Source organism: Python bivittatus, unplaced genomic scaffold, assembly GCF_059951505.1.
Source record: "Python bivittatus isolate LINGU-HERP-01145 unplaced genomic scaffold, Pbiv_v1 ctg000020_np1212, whole genome shotgun sequence".
Classification (NCBI taxonomy): domain Eukaryota; kingdom Metazoa; phylum Chordata; class Lepidosauria; order Squamata; family Pythonidae; genus Python; species Python bivittatus.
Genome location: NW_028277030.1, coordinates 81,615,098 through 81,634,686, shown reverse-complemented (window position 1 = coordinate 81,634,686; position 19,589 = coordinate 81,615,098). Strand labels below are relative to the sequence as shown.

General features: G+C 37.1%; 1 protein-coding gene across 1 annotated transcript in view; it reads right to left on the bottom strand.

Annotated features, from left to right (window-relative positions):
• IGF2R (insulin like growth factor 2 receptor) overlaps nt 1-19,589 on the bottom strand; it is a 100,300-nt gene that overhangs the window by 28,335 nt on the left and 52,376 nt on the right. Inside the window, exons 25-34 of the mRNA XM_088142760.1 lie at nt 17,649-17,827; nt 15,707-15,794; nt 13,669-13,887; nt 12,508-12,641; nt 11,564-11,661; nt 10,752-10,888; nt 6,784-6,974; nt 6,030-6,156; nt 3,653-3,778; nt 2,098-2,369 (exon numbers count right to left, since the gene is read on the bottom strand). Coding sequence (XP_087998886.1) covers nt 2,098-2,369; nt 3,653-3,778; nt 6,030-6,156; nt 6,784-6,974; nt 10,752-10,888; nt 11,564-11,661; nt 12,508-12,641; nt 13,669-13,887; nt 15,707-15,794; nt 17,649-17,827 — 1,571 coding nt within the window. The remainder of the gene's footprint in view (nt 1-2,097; nt 2,370-3,652; nt 3,779-6,029; nt 6,157-6,783; nt 6,975-10,751; nt 10,889-11,563; nt 11,662-12,507; nt 12,642-13,668; nt 13,888-15,706; nt 15,795-17,648; nt 17,828-19,589) is intronic.

Here is a 19,589-nt window from a genome sequence, read left to right as displayed (position 1 = left end):
GAAAAAAAAATTCATTACTTGAAAAAATTAAAACAAGATATAATTTGCCTACAAGAGACATATATTAGAAAAGAGGACATAAAATATTTGATTTATAAAAATTTGGGTGAAGAATTTATTTTAACAGAAACTAAAAAAATAAATCAAGTTGTTTTGCATATAAATCCCCAACTAAAACCAGAGCTTGTATTGAATGATGACCATGGTAGATTTGTTGGGGTGGAAGATAATTTGCATTGGACTCTGATATTGGGAATTTATGCCCCAAATGAGGAAAAAGTACTGTTCTATAAAGGACTTATGGAGAGACTGATAGGTTTCTCTTATGAAAAATGGTGTTTGATGGGGGATTGGAATGGGGCAATCTCCCCCACAACTGGACAGAACTTCTGAGAAAAATATTCAAATCACTCAAGGCAAAAAAGGTTGCAAATCGCAATCACACAACCGCAGGACGCTGCAATCAGTCATAAATGTGAGCCAGTTGCCAAGTGCCTGAAATTGCAATCACATGACCATGGGGACAATGCGACAGTTTGAGACAGTTGTAAGTGCAAGTACAGGTCCTAAAGCACTTTTCCTAAGGCTGCAATAACTTTGAACTGTTGTTAAGCAAGGACTACCTGTAAACAACTTGTAGTCATTATTCAATAATGGAACTTTGTTTTTTTATATGATAACTGCAGTGAGATTATTGTATGCACAAAGATGGAAAGACTCGGCAATACCTACAATGGAGGAATGGTTGGTGAAGATGATGGCCAGATTGACTTATTTGATCAGAGAAAAGATAGTATCTATGTTTATTGCTGACTAGAAATCCCTTACGGACTTTTCGCGGAAAACAGAAAAAAAATGAATTTAGGATTTATGGTTTTGATTATTAGACAGGATAGATTAGAGAGAGAAAAGAGACATGTAACTTTAGAGAAAGAGGTAAATTTATAATTGTACTTATAACTGCTGTAAAGAAGATCAGAAGCCACTTCTTTGTATTTTTTTCTTTTCTATTTTTCTTTTATTTTTTTCCCTTTCTTGTACTTTTAGCTTTCTCTTTGATTTTTTTTTTACTTTTTATTTGTTTGTATTAGTTTTTATCTTCTTTTTTAAAACTTTTAATAAAATTATTAAAAAGAAAAAAAGAAATCCAGAATGTTTTGGTTGTTATGGGTTATAGGTGAAACAAAATTTGGGTTGTGTGAGTGGGGAAAAACCAGAAGTATGTCACCACCTCTCTACCCTCAGCAGCTTTCAGCGTGGCAATTACCCACTATTCCCTTCATTTTCTCCCATTCCCTTCCTTATTTCGGCCATTTATGTTCCAGCATGGCATATAAAACCAGCTCACTTGCCCTCCATCTCCTTCCTCCCCTCCCTTCAGCTGCTGCTCATATCCCAGCATATCTCATCCCTCCACCCTCCCTAATCTTCCCAACACCTTTACTCCCTCCCTTCAGCCATCACTGTCCTTGATTTTTTTCCCCCTTACTTCCACTTGCCCAGGACAAAATAGCCTGATCATGGAACCAAACAATCCCCAAATGTGCACATTTTGGTTTGGACATGGACCACACCAAGCAGCTGTTCTATGCATGGAATGTTCTGCACATACTAATTACAACACAGTGACCAAATGCAGACATGATGCTATTCAGAGATAGTTGTGGGATTCTGTGCTCCTTTCATAAGCCCGCCATCTCATGTAAGAATTTCTTCTATCTCTTCCTCCTCCTCCTCCAATTAATCTGACTAAGATGAAATTTAGCTGTTCTTCAAAATCTCAGTGGCTAACTTCTGTTTTCTTAATCACTAGCTTTATTATATCCGCATTGTGCTAGAGCTGAATACCTTTTTTGACAGAAATTTCAAGTGAATTGTCAATAAATACTATACTGCTTCTATTATGCTTAATAAGAATAGCTTATTCTGCTTCAACAATTGCCCTGCAAAATAGTGCAAATGAGTGTTATAAATTATAAATTACATATTATGTTGTAATTTTTTTCCAAAACTAGAGGATTTAAACATTTTTTTATCTTAAATATTATCATGCCATTTTAGATAATGTTAAGTTGATAAAATAGCCAATTTACTTACCACTCTTTCTTCTTCACAGGCTAAAACAGTATGCCAAGAGAAAAAATAAGTGCATGTTCTCTTATCAAAGGAGAGGAGAACTGGCTGGCTGCCAGGCCCAGCATCCAACCTGCACACAAAGCTGAAATAACTTATGTACTTCAAATCAGGATCTGCAGGACAGGACTCGCCTTCTTTGTATACAAGTTTCAAAACTCCATCTTCATAGGTTAATGCTTTGCTCAGTCGTCCAGCATTAATTGATGGCTGATGGCCACCACTGACACAAACTCCTATTAACAGATTTAATAGAGCAATGCTAGCGTTTTTCCTTGTTTTTTGACAGAAGAAATGTTAAGTTCCCTTAACATTTAGTACAATTAGTAGGGAATATGCTACCTTTGTCAATAAGTCTAGAACAAGATATGCTTTTAGGATTTTGGTTAAAAATCTATTCTTTAGTACTGGGTTCAAGTTGCTCAGTGATTCACTGAGTAGCCCTAACATAGGTCTTTTCAGACTGATTTCCTCAATTTAAAAGTGGGCAGAACACTAGCCTATTATTAAGGCTTCTTAATATCAGACAGATGGGACAGTGTCTTCACCAGATTCAACCCACAGCATGGTAAGTACTGAACATACACCTTTTTCCTCCACCTGTCTTGTATCCCACCCTATTAACAATAGTAAGGCCCATTCGAGTATGGCATAAGGGTCTTCAGTGTATGCTTGTAAAATATAGCATGCATATGATCCGATAACCTTTTTACCATTATCCCAGATAAATTTTGGAAATTGAGTAATCTGAGCCAATTAGCGGGTTTTACAGGTCCCCATTTTTTAAAAAGAAGTTACAGGTAGGTCATGATTAGTGCAAGTTTGAATACTGTGAAATTTGATTTAGAGTGACTTATAAATTGATACCAGGTCGCATTTAATGAAAGCCAAAATTCAATTAGTGCGAGGCTAGTGGGAGTGCAATTGAAGCGAACACATGCACAGCTGCTGTTGGGGTTATAGACACTAATCGTCTTTTGTGCAAAATGGAGAAAAGGAAGGTTCATTTTGAAAAACTACAGAATACGGAAGATAACAGGTATGCTTTGGATATGGGTTTATCCTCTTTTACTGTTATACAGTATTTTATTAATAAACATATTAAAAAGTTATGTTAAATTTTGAAATTGCCTATTTCCATCAAGCTGGAACTAATTACCCTATTTCCCATAGAAATATCATTTTGAATAGTGCGAATTCAAATAATGCAACCATTTCATGGGATTCATTAACTGCACAAATCGAGAGCTACCTGTACAACCTGTATAGATGGCTGATAAGTGCAAAGATTAGACAGATACTGGATGTACTGGGAAGGAAGGAAAAGTTTGTACCACAGGGAGAAGAGCACACCTGGTTAGCTAGATACTATCCTACATTTTTATTGAAATGTACATTACTACACTGCTATTGCTACATCAGATAGCAATACTACCATAGGTTTAAGAAAAGAAAGTATCACAATGATCTCTTTCCATCTTATGGGTTCAATATCAGCATCTAGCAAGTCGAAACTTACCTATGTCTCCACTGCATGAACTTCTAGGTTCATCACACACACTCAACTGGAGTGTTCTCTGGTTCGCCAAATCAAAGAGAGTGTAGCCATCCTGTCTCTTTAAAGGATTAAGGTCAAAGAGATGACCTGAAAGAGAACAGAGGTGGAAAAAAGGAATAACTAGATTTACTGTGGAAAGCACTTGTTTGTTAAAATAACCAAGATGCCCCAAAAGTTGTCTCCAACAGAAGGACATCAAGTAAAATCAGTATAAAAGCCATTCATTCAGGACTTTTGACATATATAGCCACAGAATTTTAAGCATGAACCGTAAATATTAGTGTATATGGTGTAATGGTTTGCAGCTCAGTGTAACTTACAAGGTCCACAGAATGAGATCCAAATCTCTTCTCTTACTGTAGTCAAGCAATAGATAAAAACTTTCATATAATGATGAATTATGTTTTTTTACTCTTTACCGGGGGGTACAGGTAATCCTCGAATTAAGATGGCAATTAGGACTGAAATTTCCATTGCTAAGCAGTGCAGTCGTAAAGCGTGATGTCATGTGACCACATCACTTAGTGATAGCAATCCCAGCACTCCCTGTTGCTGTTGTTAAGCAAGGGCCAGTGGGAAGAGGCAGGAATCCAGGCAAGCAGGAGGGTGGGCAAGAGTTATGGAGTGCGGGGCAGGTGCCACGGAGTGCAGGCAGGCAGGCGCCATGGGCAGGCACTATGGTGTGTGGCCAGGCAGGCACTATGGAGTACAGGTGAGTGGGTGGCTGAAAAAATGGCAGGAGCTACTCGTAGCCTCCTGTCAGCTTCCCCATTGACTTTGTGGGAAGCTGGCAGGGAAGGTCGCAAATTGAAATCAAGTGACTGTGGGAATGCTGCAAGGGCCACAACTTTGATGACCAGTCATCCCTGTTCAGCGCCATCATAACTTTGAATGGCCACTGAATAAGTGGTCATAACCTGAGAACCACCTGTACAGTTCTTTTTACAAGAAAGGCAGGCAAAGCCTGTAATATACACATTAAAGCATCCTTGTTTGCACTGCTGTTCTGCATAACACAGATGCTTCAGGAAGGGTTCCGCTCAGCTGTGAATCTGGAAACAAACATGCTACTTTAATGCTTCCATACGTTCCACAGTATTTCTTCTAATTGAATCCAAAGCATCACACATCCTTATGATTTCAGCATAACTGCTTAAACCTGCACAGCTTGAGAAGTTCTCAAATCCAAGAGATCTATTGACCCTTCTTCTAATGCAAACTCCCCCTGAAATTATATGGATGTGCGTATTTTCCTGCAATCAGACAAAAATAGCAAATACTTCCAAGATTAAAAAAAATGAGAGAGAAAGAGAGATATCAATGGACGTTAATATGCTGGAACTCTGGACCCTTTGCTTTGCTCTTAGACAGCAGTAGCGGTATTGAAGTAGCTTCAAGGAAATACTTTAATCTATAAAGCACACATCTGAAGATTTTGCACAGTCCTAATCAATTCATTACTTGAACAAAAAAAAAAAATGAATACCATTACCTTAAAAAGCATTCTTATTCATGAGAAATGGGGAACATTCATCTCAGTCAAGTTAAAAGGAAAAGGAAAATGTTTTTAATACATAAAAAAAGAAATCATAACAAACAGTAATTCATTTCATCAAAAGTGAATATTGATTAGTGTGTTTATTGTTCTCAGAGGTCAGTCATACACTAGTTCTAGATATTCTCAACTAAAGACTAAAGAATAAAATTTATAAGGAAAGGAAAACAGCATTTACCAAATATGGAGGCAAAGCGGTGCTAAGTAATATGAAGGGGAGGATGGATATACAGACCAGAGGGCAACTTCCTGGCTAGCAAAAATGAGGAACACAGGAATGATGTTTTACAGGACAAGAAAAAGCAGAATTTCTCTAGATAGGAAGGCAACTATGTCCAGTCCTGTGAAAAAGCACTTGCTCCCTTTTGGATTTCTTGACCTTTTGTCTATATTTGTCAATGAATGTTATCAGAGCTTCATGTGGGTCTCACTGAGCCTCACCCAAGTTTATTACCAAGGTCAACCAACATACAATATGCCAGTGAGAAAACTAATCACCCTCTTAGGTTCAATAACTGGTTGTTCTACCTTTAGCTGTAATAACTGCAAGCAAATACTTTCGGGGCTCAGTGATCATGGTCTATGGAAATTGTGGCCCATTCCTTCAAAGCAAACTGCTTCAGTTCAGTAACATTTGAAAAAACTCTGAGGATTTTCTGGCATGAACTGCTTGTTTCACGCACGGAGGCAACATTTCTACAGCGTTTAGATCTGGACTTTGAGTCCTCTCTTCTACTTACTTGTTACACCTGTTAAACCTATGTTTAGATGAAAAAAAATTACCTGTACGAGGGTTGGACACGGTGCAATTATTGTGCATATTGCTTTTCAGAGGACATGCGGCAGCTGTATACCACATAAAATTATATTCACAATCCATATGGACGGTTACCAGTTCTGGCTTGGAATCCTGCGGGGGGGTGGGGGGAAAGGGAGAATATGAATATTTGCAAAGCTGATATATAATGGTTCTCTCAGTATTTCAAGAAACAGCTTTTCCACTTAGAAAAATAATGAAACATGGCAAGCTAGGAGTCAGTTCATCTTTTTTCAGAGGTCACATAAAAATTGTGACTAATGTTGATTAACTGGATGATGTTAGTGAATTTACATTTTAAGAGAGGTATGAGCACGATCTCCAGATGCTTTGAACTGTTATGTCCATCAGCATAACCTAGACAGCATATTCAACAGTCAGGAATTTTGGAACATTGGTCTAAGCATCTGGAAGATACCAGTTTGCTTCTCATTACTTTAAGGTTTTTATGTAGCAGAAAATATCACTTTTTGTTTGTTTTCTACATAGTGAATCTACACTGGTTATCTGCTATCTTGCTATCACGCCTAAATAGCTGTAGCTGAATAACTGCTTTATCCTACAAAGTGGAAAGATGGATCTGAATCCATCTTCTTCCAAGATGGAGCAGATTTATGAAAATGAGATCTAAATAGACATTAGGATTCCAATTCTATGACCATTATTTTCCTAGAAGCCTATGCAACTGTTCTCTATGAGTCCTTAATTAAACATACTCACATCTTTCTTTTCATCACATTTGAAATGGATGATTGTAGACTTCTTCCGGATCTGGTCTTCACATCTCTCACCATTGATATATTTAAGAACAAAAATGCCATTTTCCCATCTGAGCCCCTCAGCCACTTCACCTAAGCTTATATAGTTAGACCCATTCATTAGGCAGGCTGCAGCATCTGGTGGGCAAAAATCTAAATGTGGAACCAAAAAATAAATAAATAAAACAAAACAGTGATGAAAGAACAATAATTTAGTATTGATACACACACACACACACAATGCACTACTTTAAAAAATAATGTTTTTAAAAAATTCTGGATCTGTCAAAAAAAAAAGTAAGATTAATTCAAGATGAAACAATCCTTTTACAGATGATGATTTTATATAATCATTTATTTTTGCATATTAATATAGTAGATTTCAATTTCTTTTACTGGTCAGAGATTTTCACAAAAGGGACCCTTTAGACAAGCAAATAAAGCAAATTTTTTCCTATAACAAAATTGTCTGTTCTGACTAACACATTTATTATGACTTAAACTCTCACAGAATACAGCCTACTTTATCAGATAAGTTCATAGGACTTTGTTTTAACTACAACAGTTGAACAGAGTCCATTATCCTATTGAAAACTGCTCAATAAGTTTGAGACAACAGGACTTCACTGCATGAAAAAATGAGGCATCTAAATAGAACAATCACTAGTGTACTTGAGCCTGATAATATTTTTGAGGTTCATTATATCTATAAATTTCAACACTCAAATGGGCACTGACAATTTCACTTTCACACATGCTTTTACATAACTTGAGTTTCTCATTACTTGTCTTGGATGAAATTATCTCAGTTAAAACTTTATTCAAGAGGATTGTATCTCATGATTGCTCATTCTCATTGTCACCACTTCAGGAGAACATGATGAACTGGACTGTGTGAATTAGATTTTGACAAACCTATTAGTCTTGTGGCCGTTATGCAAACTGGGATAATTTTGAAGAGCATTCTGCTAACTGTATTGTCGAAGGCTTTCACGGCCAGCATACAGTGGCTGGTGTGGGTCTTCCGGGCTGTGTGGCCGTGTTCTTGAAGTTTTGTTTCCTTACGTTTCGCCAGCACCTGTGACCGGCATCTTCAGAGTGCAGGAGCACAGACAGGAGCAGACCTTTCCCCCCCCTCAGATCTCTATAAATACCCACAAAAGGGTCACATCACCCTGGGCACAGAGAGAACTGCTCCTGTCTGTGCTCCTGCACTCTGAAGATGCCGGTCACAGGTGCTGGCGAAATGTAAGGAAACAAAACTTCAAGAACACGGCCACACAGCCCGGAAGACCCACACCAGCCACCATTCTGCTAACTATTAAAATCCAGCAGTAAAACCAGCTTCTAGAAATAACTCACATTAAGCCTCTTGGAGGAAATTTGAAGCATTTTTATTAGGCAATTAGACAAATACATTCATGTATACAATTAATAAAAGAACTTCAAATTATCCTTCAATTACACATGCAATATAGCTCCATGATTGTAAAATTAAAGACTGAGAAAAAAAAGCTACGAGAAATAGTTTATATAGGGACAGGAATCAAGGGCAAGTTTTAAAACACCTATGAGATATTTAACGCCTAGAAGGCTAGTGTTCACAAATAGCATGTTGGAAAAGGCTAATGAAGGATACTTAACATTTCATTTTTGATTTAGTTTCAGAATGAGACACAGCATGTTTTGACACTCTGAGAACAGAAATAGGTTCTAAAATTTCTAAAAACAGCAATTGATCTGCTTCATGTTGATGCACCAGTATGCACTAATGAGGAGTATGCCAAAGAACCACTGCTCCATGCTTTCCAGTTTCTCCCCAAGTCATACAACTTTAATTAATTGCCTCCCTTAGTAGTTATGACTTCAGTTTCCTTCAAATAGAGTTCAACTCTTGGAAATTTCATGGACATTTCCACCTAGGTTCCTCGACAATAATACAGAAGTGGTTGGCCACTGTGGTCTTCTCAGTTGTTTTTCAAGCCCTGTGATTTCCAGGGCAGTTTCCCTTCCACACAATAACCAGGTTTGACCCTATTTAGTTTTTTAGTTATTTGTCTTACTATTACTTAATTACGTTTCTTGCTGCTCTGCTCTCCTTCACCAAAAACAAGACCTCTCATTGTTAGTTATAATTGTGAATCTGTACTTTATTACATATGTTAAAATAATTGTAAAAATCTTCCAAGTACACCCATCAGTTTACTGAGATAAGGAACTATTAGGAATTGTAGCTCTGCTGAGAATATTTTTTGATTATTTCATTTCATTTTTTCTCCTAGTAGAAACTTCTAACCAGACTGGATTGATTGGTCAATTGACGGATTATGTGCTCTCAAGTCATGTTTGACTCCTAGCAACCACAATGATAGATTTTCTCCATGACAATATATCCATAACCTGATCTTTCAGGTCTTCCAACAGTGCACTCATCACCACTTTAACTGAATCTATCCACCTTGTTGCTGGTTGTCCTCTTCTTCTCTTTCCTTCCATCTTTCCCAGCATTAGAGCCTTCTCCAGGGAGCTAGGTCTTCACATAACATGTCTGAAGTAGGATAATTTGAGCCTGGTCATTTGTGCCTCGGGTGAAAACTCTGGGTTGATCCATTTGTGTGTTTTCTTGGCTGTCCCTGGTATTCTTGGCCTTCTCCAACACCAAAGTTCAAAAGTGTCAATACTCTTCCTACCCTGCTTCTTCAAAGATCAACTTTTACTTTCATAGAGTGTCATAGGGAATACCAGGGCTCGCACAATTCTGATCTTTGTAGGTACAAACACAATACAGCATTCGAATGGAGTGGAGTTGGATGGCCAATAAATTTAAATTTAAACAAGCAAACAAACAAAGGTATATCTTTCCCAAGGCCTTCATGGCTGCTCTAACAAGTGCTAGTCTGCATCATATTTCTTGACTGCTTGTTCCTTTACTGTTGATGGTTGATCCTAAAAGGCAGAAGCTATCCACCACTTCAGTATCTTCACTGCCAATTCTAAGGCTGGTTGTTCTAACTATTATCATTAGTTTGTCTTCTTTATATTTAATTTAATCCAATTTTTTCACTTTGCTCCTTAACTTTTATTATTAGAGCTTGCAGATCCTTTGCATTTTCAGCTGTCAGGGTAATGTCATCAGCATAGCGCAGGCTATTGATGTTTAATTTTAAAACCAAGTTCATCTTCTTCCAATCTAGCTTCCCTTAATATATACTCAGCATATAGGTTGAGTAAATAAGGGGAGAGTATGTAGTCTTGTTGCACTCTTTTGCCGACCTGGAGTCAGTCCATATCACCATATTCTATCCATACTGTGGCTTCCTGATTTGTATATAAGTTTCTCATGAGGACAATGAGATTTTCTGGAATTCCCATTTTTCTGAGTGCATTCCACAGCTTGACGTAATCCTCCAATCTTGACGTAATCAATGAAGCACATAGTGACCTTTGGCAATTATCCAGCATGCATCAGCAATGTCTTGTATTCCTCAGCCTTTTCTAAAGTCAGCTTGAACATCTGGCATCTCTCTTTCCATGTAGGGCTCTAATCAGCATTGGATGCTCCTAAGCATTATTTTGCTAGCATGTGAAATTAAGGATATTGTATGATCATTTGCATACTTCGTCAAATCTCCTTTTTTGGGTAATGGAATGTAGATTGACCTCTTCCAATCTGTTGGCCATTGTGTTGTTTTCCAGATTTGTATAACTGATAATGAAATTGTATTCATTTAAACAGATAGGAACATTTCTTGATTGCCAACAGGTAGATGGCAAATTAGGCTTAAAAGGTTAGATTTAACCTGAGCAAAATTACTTGGTCACACAGAAATTGGATTCTTTTGTTCAGAATCTGGTGGCAGATTCAAAATTTCCTCCAATCCTTTCCACAAAGCTTCTGAGTAAATAGCATACACTTCCCCCAATTCTTACCAGCTCCCTGATGGGGTACTAATGATCTGCAGACATTGATGTAGTATTTCTGTGAAGAGCTAGTCTTTGAAATAGCCTCCCAGTTTTTCTTTTGTCGGATCAGAGAAGAGAAATCATAGGAATTGCCAGCACTGTCTCTACAACAGAAAAAAAAAATTAATGATAACTGAAGATAGTAAATGCATGCAAGATACAGGCAACTGCTATTTTAAAAATCCAAGTCAAATGTTCAAAACCAATTATATTTAAATGCATAAATTTTGTCTAGTAGTAAATTGTCACAATTCTTTTGATAATTGCTCTCTTACTGCATAAAGCAATTCTAGTGTGACTACTGACATCCACTGTCCTCCACCATTCAAACTACACACTGGCACACTAGGGCTAAAATAAGCTATGACCATAAGCACAAGTTTTGTCCCCAGTTTCTTTGCAAACATAGCTGCGTGTAGAGGAAAATCTGAAATCTTATTATCTTAAATCTTAGTCTGCAGCCTTGACAGGCCACACAGGAACATTGCAAGAAAAGGCTTACATGCATGCCAGCATTCATCTCCATTTTTCATTATTACGGCTTTAATTATTTCCTCTTTTGATTCAGACCACACATTTCTACCTAGACAGCACTCAAATGCTGCTCATTTACAAGTCAGGCTAAAAGCAAACACTTGTATAAGGTTCTTGTTATTAGGGATGAAGAGGAAAACATGTGTTCTCAGAAAGTCATAGCAAATCATAGTTAGTATGGATTAAGCAGCAGTGGACCAATATAATAAGAAGCCCTAAAATCACTCTGGGGAAAGGCAACTTACTTATAGGAGCATTCGATAGATTTGGAAGGTGGGCAGGCAAAAGGAGTGTGCCATTCAAACATATAGGTGCAATCCTCGGTTTCCTTCAGAAATACTGGCTATGGGAACAGAGATTAAAAAAAACACTGTTACATATACTAGACCATATCGACAACAGAGCTGAAAGCATGTAATAGAGGAATTTTAAACCAGAGATGGACATTTGGAAATCCATCCTCAGGCTCTTTTGCACAAGGGATTAATCCCAAGACTGAAGTCCACTGGGTAGGAAGAAAGGAGGCAGGGCCAGAAGTGGGTTGGACTTTTCCCAATGCAGGCACAGAAAGTCCTAGCAGTCTATTATCAAAGAAACCAAACCTTTGACAGAGCCCCTTCCTTTAAACTACTGCAGGTTTCAACATTTTTTTTTATCTTTCCCCATTTCTTGATGAACATGCCACATATTAGGCTTACTTCAATAAAAGCACTGGAATAGGTATAAATAAGTAACAGCCACTGCAGCACTAAATTAGTGGAAAGGAAATGATAGTGTCATGGCAGGAACCCTAACCCTTAAACCAGTTTTTTTTTAAAAAACCAAGTGCTGCACAGGACAAAGCAGTGGATGGGGCCTGGACAAAAACTACATTAAAATGGAATTAATTAGTGTAACTACATATATTTAATACTTTTCCCTTCTGGCACACAACACAAAAAAAAATAAAGGGGTTGCCCTTAAACTTTAGCAGCTTCATTTGCATTTGAGGACTCAAGTATACACCTTTGTCCTTAATAAGAATGTTACCTAACAGGCAACTATCAGGATTATGCAATTCTAATCTCTTACTGCATTTATTTTTGTATGGTTAATCTATATAGAGCTTCTCCCCTCTCTCAAGCCAGACAACTGTCAAAACCCATATTTAATTATTTCAGAACAGACTAAAATCCCCAAGTTTCCTTACCTGCAAATTTGGATTAGGATCACAGTAGAAAAATATGGCTGTTGATCGCCTATATATCTTGTGACATATGTCCCCATCAGTGTAGTTTATCTTAAGTAATCCATTTTCATATGTCAGTTTTGCAGTGTGCAAACCTAGTAACAAAAATGTGTATTACAAAATATTACAAACGAAGATACTGAAGATATAAAAGTCACTGAAGTTTCTACATGTATAGAGAGAATGAGCTATCCTTTGCCAGAATAAGATTCTCAGAGTTTGCACCAACAGACTAACATAGTATGTTTCTGGTAGAAGAGAATGGAAGTTTAATAATCCAGTTTTAATCACCAGCATACAACGCCCTATAAAAATTTCCAATGCTAGTCTTTTCATTAAGTTGAATAGTTGCATGAACTACTGCCTGAATATCATTCATTCAAGATGGGCCAAAAACACACCCATACATTACATACATAGAGGATACTCAAACATAAAGCAAACTCTAAGTCCTCCTTCTTTCATCTTTTCCCAAAGCTCCCTCGATCAGCCTCCCACTACTCTGCAGCCTGGAGGTAGATAGCCTTTGCTCTTGGACCCAAACTTGCATGATCCATGATGACTGGGCATTAGCACTGTCGCTTTTGGGAATTACAGTACAATAGGAGGGCCCACATAGCCTGTCTGGTTGCAGGCAGACTGTCCAGGCATCCTGCATGTGTTCTTATTATCTTTACTTGCCACACTCTTTTCTCTTCCAAAAGAGAATGGAAACCACTGGTATAAGATGTAAAGATAAAAATCAGCAAATAAAAGCATATACACAAGATATATAAACTTACATGTATATGCATTTGAATAGGTACAAACCTGCATGTTTATAAAAGTGTACAGAAACCAACAATTCCAGAGTGTTTCAGATGAGCTTAAAATTCTGGTGAAGGTATAGAGGAGGGAGAGGACATTAATAATCAGTGCTAAAGAAGTTGGCCTCCAATTGTAATCACATGCAAAAGTTAGTACAGCCAGATGACTGCTGGCTATGGAAACAGAACTACATAGCCACTACAACTAAACCTCAAGTTAGCTGGAGTAATATCAAATATGAGGATTCAAGAAAAGGTCCATGAAGGCATTTGCTTGGAAAGCAAATCAAGGCAACAAATCCCAGAATGACCTTACCTGCTATTTTTTTAGCATTTGGCTCTTGTTTTTTAATTTGACATGATGACACAACATCTTCACTTTTGCTTGATTGTTTGCATACCCCTGCTGTTAATCCATCACAAATTCTAAAGTAATAGTCATATTCTTCAGTGCTTACTTTAATATCCTTCCCACGAAGTGATGACAGGTTATATACATAACTATACCTTGGATCTTTCACCTGACAGTTCTCACCTTAAATAAACCCAAAGCCACAAAGGAAAAAAATTATGATCTAATGCTACAGAATGACAAACAGTTATCCATTTCAGACTATCACTTGAGTTAACAGTCATTCAGTAAGTTATTTCTTTAAACAAAAATTCCAATGTACAAATTTTTGCAAAGCAAATTGGCTATCAAGAAAACTACTTTCACAGTAATAGGTTACCAAACACAAATATGTATGCTCAAAACCAAAATCTGCTTTGTTTCAAGCCCCAAAGAAACCTACTGTGCCTTGGAAATAATATTATTATTATTATTATTATTTATGAAATTTATAATCTACCTGAATCCAAGCAACTCTGGGCAGTTCAGCTGAACCATTCTGGGTGTGTTGCAGGTTGACTCAACTAAAATTTGGAACAGCTTGATTGTTTCAGGTTTTGACCACAACAAAACTGAACAGGTCTTATGAGGCAAGTAGTTCAAGGCTGCTCCATCCCACCCCACTCTCTCCACTTCACATCTACAGGCCTGTGCACCAGCCTGTCCACCGATCTTCCCAGCAACTGCCTTTCCATTATCTCCCTTTAGTGACTACCCTTGTTTTCTTTTTCATCTTCTCACTCTGAAACTGTACGGCAAAGCATATCACTAAAAAACAAACTGAAGTATATATATTATGTAACAAATGACTTTACATTTCTAAAGAGAATTAAAAATTAAGTATTTTACGATTTCACTTTTCTTCACAAATTCCCCCTTTTCCCTCTATATTTTATATAATTAAAAATTTATGGAAGTGTTACATCTCTAACAGTACAGACAACTGCTTGGTTACACAAGGTTGTTCCAGGAGCCCTTGCATCACCTGTTTTCTGAGCGTATCACATGCATCACACATACATGCAAAAAGTGAGGCATGCCCTTTAATTAAATTCAGGTTTGCCCAGACCAGTCCTTGTATAATCTAGAAACTGTCTCTACCTGAACTTTATCTGTACTTTATATTTTATATTTATGTAAAATCAGTCTAGATACTGCTTGTGGCCAGGACAGAAATTTCTGTCAACTTTTTTTTAAAAAATGGAAAACATGCTGAACTGCATATTTTTAATGAACTCCAGTATAGAAATTCTGTTCTTAAATTTTAGTGTCTTAATGAAGGGTATAACAGAAGTCAAAAGGCACTGAACATCTTTACATATATGTTCTCTTTGATGTATAAAAAATATTACTTCATTCAGCTCCAACATGACACTACTAAGCAGAAATTTGGATGCACTAAATGACTACATGTATCTTTGCAATAGCATTTTATAACAATTTCATATGGTCTTCATCAGGTCATGGAAAGTATATAAATAGTTGCATAAAGCATGGAGAGAATAATGCTGCTATCAATTCTGCAACTGAAGAATTGCTTTGAACTTGGAATTTTCTACATAGAAAGTACTTAGATGAGAGACCCACAACCTCTTCTGGGCCAAAAGCCATCTCTGGCCTATAACATATGCTGAAGGCTCCAATTCCAAAAAGTAAGAGGTAGAACTGGTCAAAAACAACTTTTGTAATTTACATTTACATTAAATTAAAAATAGTTAATATTAGCAGCTGTAACTTGATAACAATTTTGGGGGATGGGGGGTATCTATAATCATATTCCTCCCTACATGAAGTATTTTGGAAAATAAGACTTCTGCCATGTATACAAGTTAGAGAAGAACTGAATATAGATGTGGCATTTAAGCTCAAGATAAGACCTGCCTTTCTTCTTGCATAGTAAACTTATACATGAGCTTTGGATATACACGTTGAAGAACAAAATTCTTTAAGTGTTTGTACTTGCCTTCTGCTCTGCGCACAGGGCAAGCTGCTAGTGTTCTCCAGAGAAACACAAACTCACAGTCCTTTTCATATTGAAACACTGGTGATCCCTAAACATAAAGATAAAAAGTTTAACAGGTTTTATGCATGCGTGAACTTCTGATCCCCTAATAGGCTACTGAATCACCATCCTCTGATTCACTGGGCGACTATTCCATTCAAATTCCATTTATCAAAAGAAAAAAAAAATCTGGGAACCTGAGAAATTCATTTTTGACCTATCCTTTTACAATTCAACAGGAGAACTAATCAGTACTGCTACACAACAGACCTGATTCATATTGCGGGACAAAGTGTTGAGCTGTATTTCCATTTTATTGTAGCAGAATCACAGCAATGATTGTGGGGGAGGGGGCATGATTCTCAACTTGCAGGCATTTCATCACATACTTGCTGTTTTTTATGAATCAAGTTGTAACCTATGGAAGCAGCCTTTGTTCCCATAACACACTGGTATGTTTAGAGACAAAGTTTAAAGTGTATATGCACATATCTACACCTTAAACAATGGTACAAATCTGATAGTCAAGCTTTTCCAATTGTTTAGATAATTTGATACATGTTAATGTAAGATTAATTACTAACTAGTATGCCATAGTCCTTACTGAGGCAAAGCTAAAGCTATTGCAGAAGTGCATTAGGAAAGCTTGTTCCTTTCTATATTGCCTCTGGCAATCTTTCCTATACTGTCTTTCTTCTTTCTTCCCTCTGCCTCACTTAGCTTACCTCCAGCTTCATCCAAATGCAGAATAAACTAATCACTTGAGCAAATAATTTGAGTTACAACTCATAGCCCACACTGCCTCTGCAAATCACACCATTAAATTTGGTGCAATTGTTTGTTAATCTTTGTGGAAAACAACAAACAAAAGAAACAAAGTAAGAGCCTGAAAACTTTCAGGCAAGTGCATTAAACTTAATTTAAAGCCTTCTAAGCCTAAATAAATAAATCTCCCATCAAACCATATTGCCACATTTCCTGCAGCTCTCTGAAGTGGGGAAAAAAGGAGGAGTTATTGATTTAAGTATATCCCAGGCACAAAAAGATTGCCTGCCATTGACCTAGAAAAAAAATGCAAAGTCTGGAACTTGTCAAGAAAGATGTGTGAGAGAAACATCTGTGTGGAATGAAAAATGGAAACAAATGCTCAATTGAGTGGTATGTACAAATATGAAATAGCCATTTTTAAATAATGAGGAAAACACAGCATTTCATTTCTTTTTAAATTTAGTACCCCTTAAGCCACTGTGATTTCAAACAGGATGCATCCTTTGAATATTTTCTCTAAATATATTTCTAGCCCTTTTGAAGCAGAAGAAAATTTGTGAAGCTATTCTGCCCAAGTCAACTACTTACAATTATGTGACACAGGTACAATACTGTCATTACTTCTGGAATCTCAGATTCTCTTCAGATGTAGCTGAGGGTGGGGGAAGTGTGTTAAAGACTGCACTAAGACAGCTCTGAAATTGTCCCAAGGAACCATCTGGGGAAGAGACAGTGTGCAGCTGTACACTCAGTTTCTTCTAGCCAAAGCCTTTGAGGCTAGAAGAGGCAAAAAGGCTTGAACGCTGAGCCTATGTACAATTATTTGATGCATCTTTTAAAGGAACAGAAATCCTGAGCTTCATGACACACACTGGGATAAAGGGAGCTGCAACAGTGTAGACAAGTTTGAGAAGGGCATGGATGACAAACCCAGTATCAGCCTGCAAGGTTGCAAAGAGCAGTCATGTTAAGGCATCCAGATATTTCAATATTAGACTTCACTATACATAGCATTTTTCAAACTTGGCAACTTTAAAATGTATGGACTTCAACTCAGCATGCTGGCTGGGGATTCTGGGATTCCACTCATCTTCAAGTTGCCAGGTTTGAACAACACTGCTATAGATGAACTTACCATAGCTTGATCACACTGGAAAATTATCCGTGTTGAGTACTGTTGTTTATCTTTGCATTTGTCTCCATTCAAATACACAATAGTAAGGGATCCATCAGTGGCAGCCTGAGGACTTATCTGAATTACACCAATATTCTGGCTTTTATCAGCATATTTCACGCAAGCTCCTACTACACCAGCTGCAGCCAAAACAAACATTTCAAAAATAGATATTTATGTTTCACAAAAAGGTTGCATTAATCCTTTTTAAAAGGGGCTCAGAAATAATTTAACATTCTTTCCTCCTTTTCTTAAGTTAATCATATCTGGACTGATATTTACTAGCTAAATATAAACTCAATGTGACTTTGCTGACTGACATATGGATTTTTTTTTACTTCACTTGTTTTTACAGTTGTCTTTCTGTAAAAAATTAAAATTAGTTTAAAACTTTTATTTTTATCTTTACATTATCCAAGCATCAAATTGATACTTGCTATTTCCCCCTATTATAATACACATTCCAACATTAATATTCAATCTGACAAGAATAGAAAAATAAGAGCCATCTTAAAAAAGGCTCAGAAACAGTGCAGTTAATTTTTTTTAATCATCTGAAGATCCTTCAACAAATTAAACTACAGACAGATTTACACACAGAGGCAAACCAAACTGGTTTGTTTAGCTTTGATTTAACATGATAGGCAAATGAAGTCATTGCAGTACGTAAATTATGATTTATGGCTTATTGCAACTCTCTTTGGTTTAGAGACCACACTTTATCTTCCTGTCTGGCTGGTGAGCTGCAAAAAATATTCCAGAGAAAAGACAAGATTGCCATGAGGCCAAACTCCTTCAGCACATTTTTGGGGGGGGTGAGGGGGTAGGGGGGAGTATTAAATTCAGATTGGGAATGGGTGGGTTTTCATTTGCAGAGGTTTGTTCATCCATTTCTCTGCCTATTTTTGCATTTTTATGTTAACAGCCAGACCATTGATCATTAGTTATTTTGCCATTATATTTCAGTAGCACAACTTTGTAGGTGCTAAGGAGTTCCAACCTTGAATTGGTATGCTAAAGGACATCCATGGATAGATAATAACTGATTCAAAGTAAATCAAACAAAGATGGAAGGGATATGCTGAAGTACTGTACAGTATATGTGCAAACATCCAAGATATCTTAGAAGATATTCCCTAATTACAGGAACCTCTAGGAATAGAAAATGAAGTTAGATCAGCACTCTGGTCATTACCAAGTCAGAAGGCTACAGGAACTGATGGAATACCCACAGAAATATGGGAAGCAACAAAAGAAGAATCAGTAAAGTTTTTAACCAAGCTATGCCAGCAAATCTGGAGAACAACACAGTGGCCAAAAGACATCAGAGAAGGGGAGGGAGGGAGGGAGGAAGACCTAACAAAACATGCAAACTATCATACCTTTCATTTTACATGCTAGCTAAATAATGCTTAGGATCATGGAATGCAGATTAGAGCCCTACATGGAAAAGGAGATACCAGATGTTCAAGCTACTTAAGAGAAAGCCGAGGAACAGGAGAAATTATTGCTGATGCACACTGGGTAATTGAGAAAGCCAAATACCAAAAAGAGGTCACTATGTGCTTCATTGATTATAGAAAAGCCTTTGATTGGGTCAATCACGCCAAGCTGTAGAATGTGCTCAGAAAAATGAGAATCCCAGAACATCTCATTAGCCTCATGAGAAACTTATATAAAGATCAGGAAGCCACAATATGGACAGAACATGGTGAAACAGACTGACTCCAGGTTGGCAAAGGAGTGCAACAAGGCTATACAGCCTCCCCGTATTTAATCAACCTATATTCTGAATATATGTTAAATGAAGCTGGATTAGAAGATGAGGAGCATGGTTTTAAAATTGGAGGAAAAAACATCAATAACCTGCACTATGCTGATGACACTACCCTGATAGTCAAA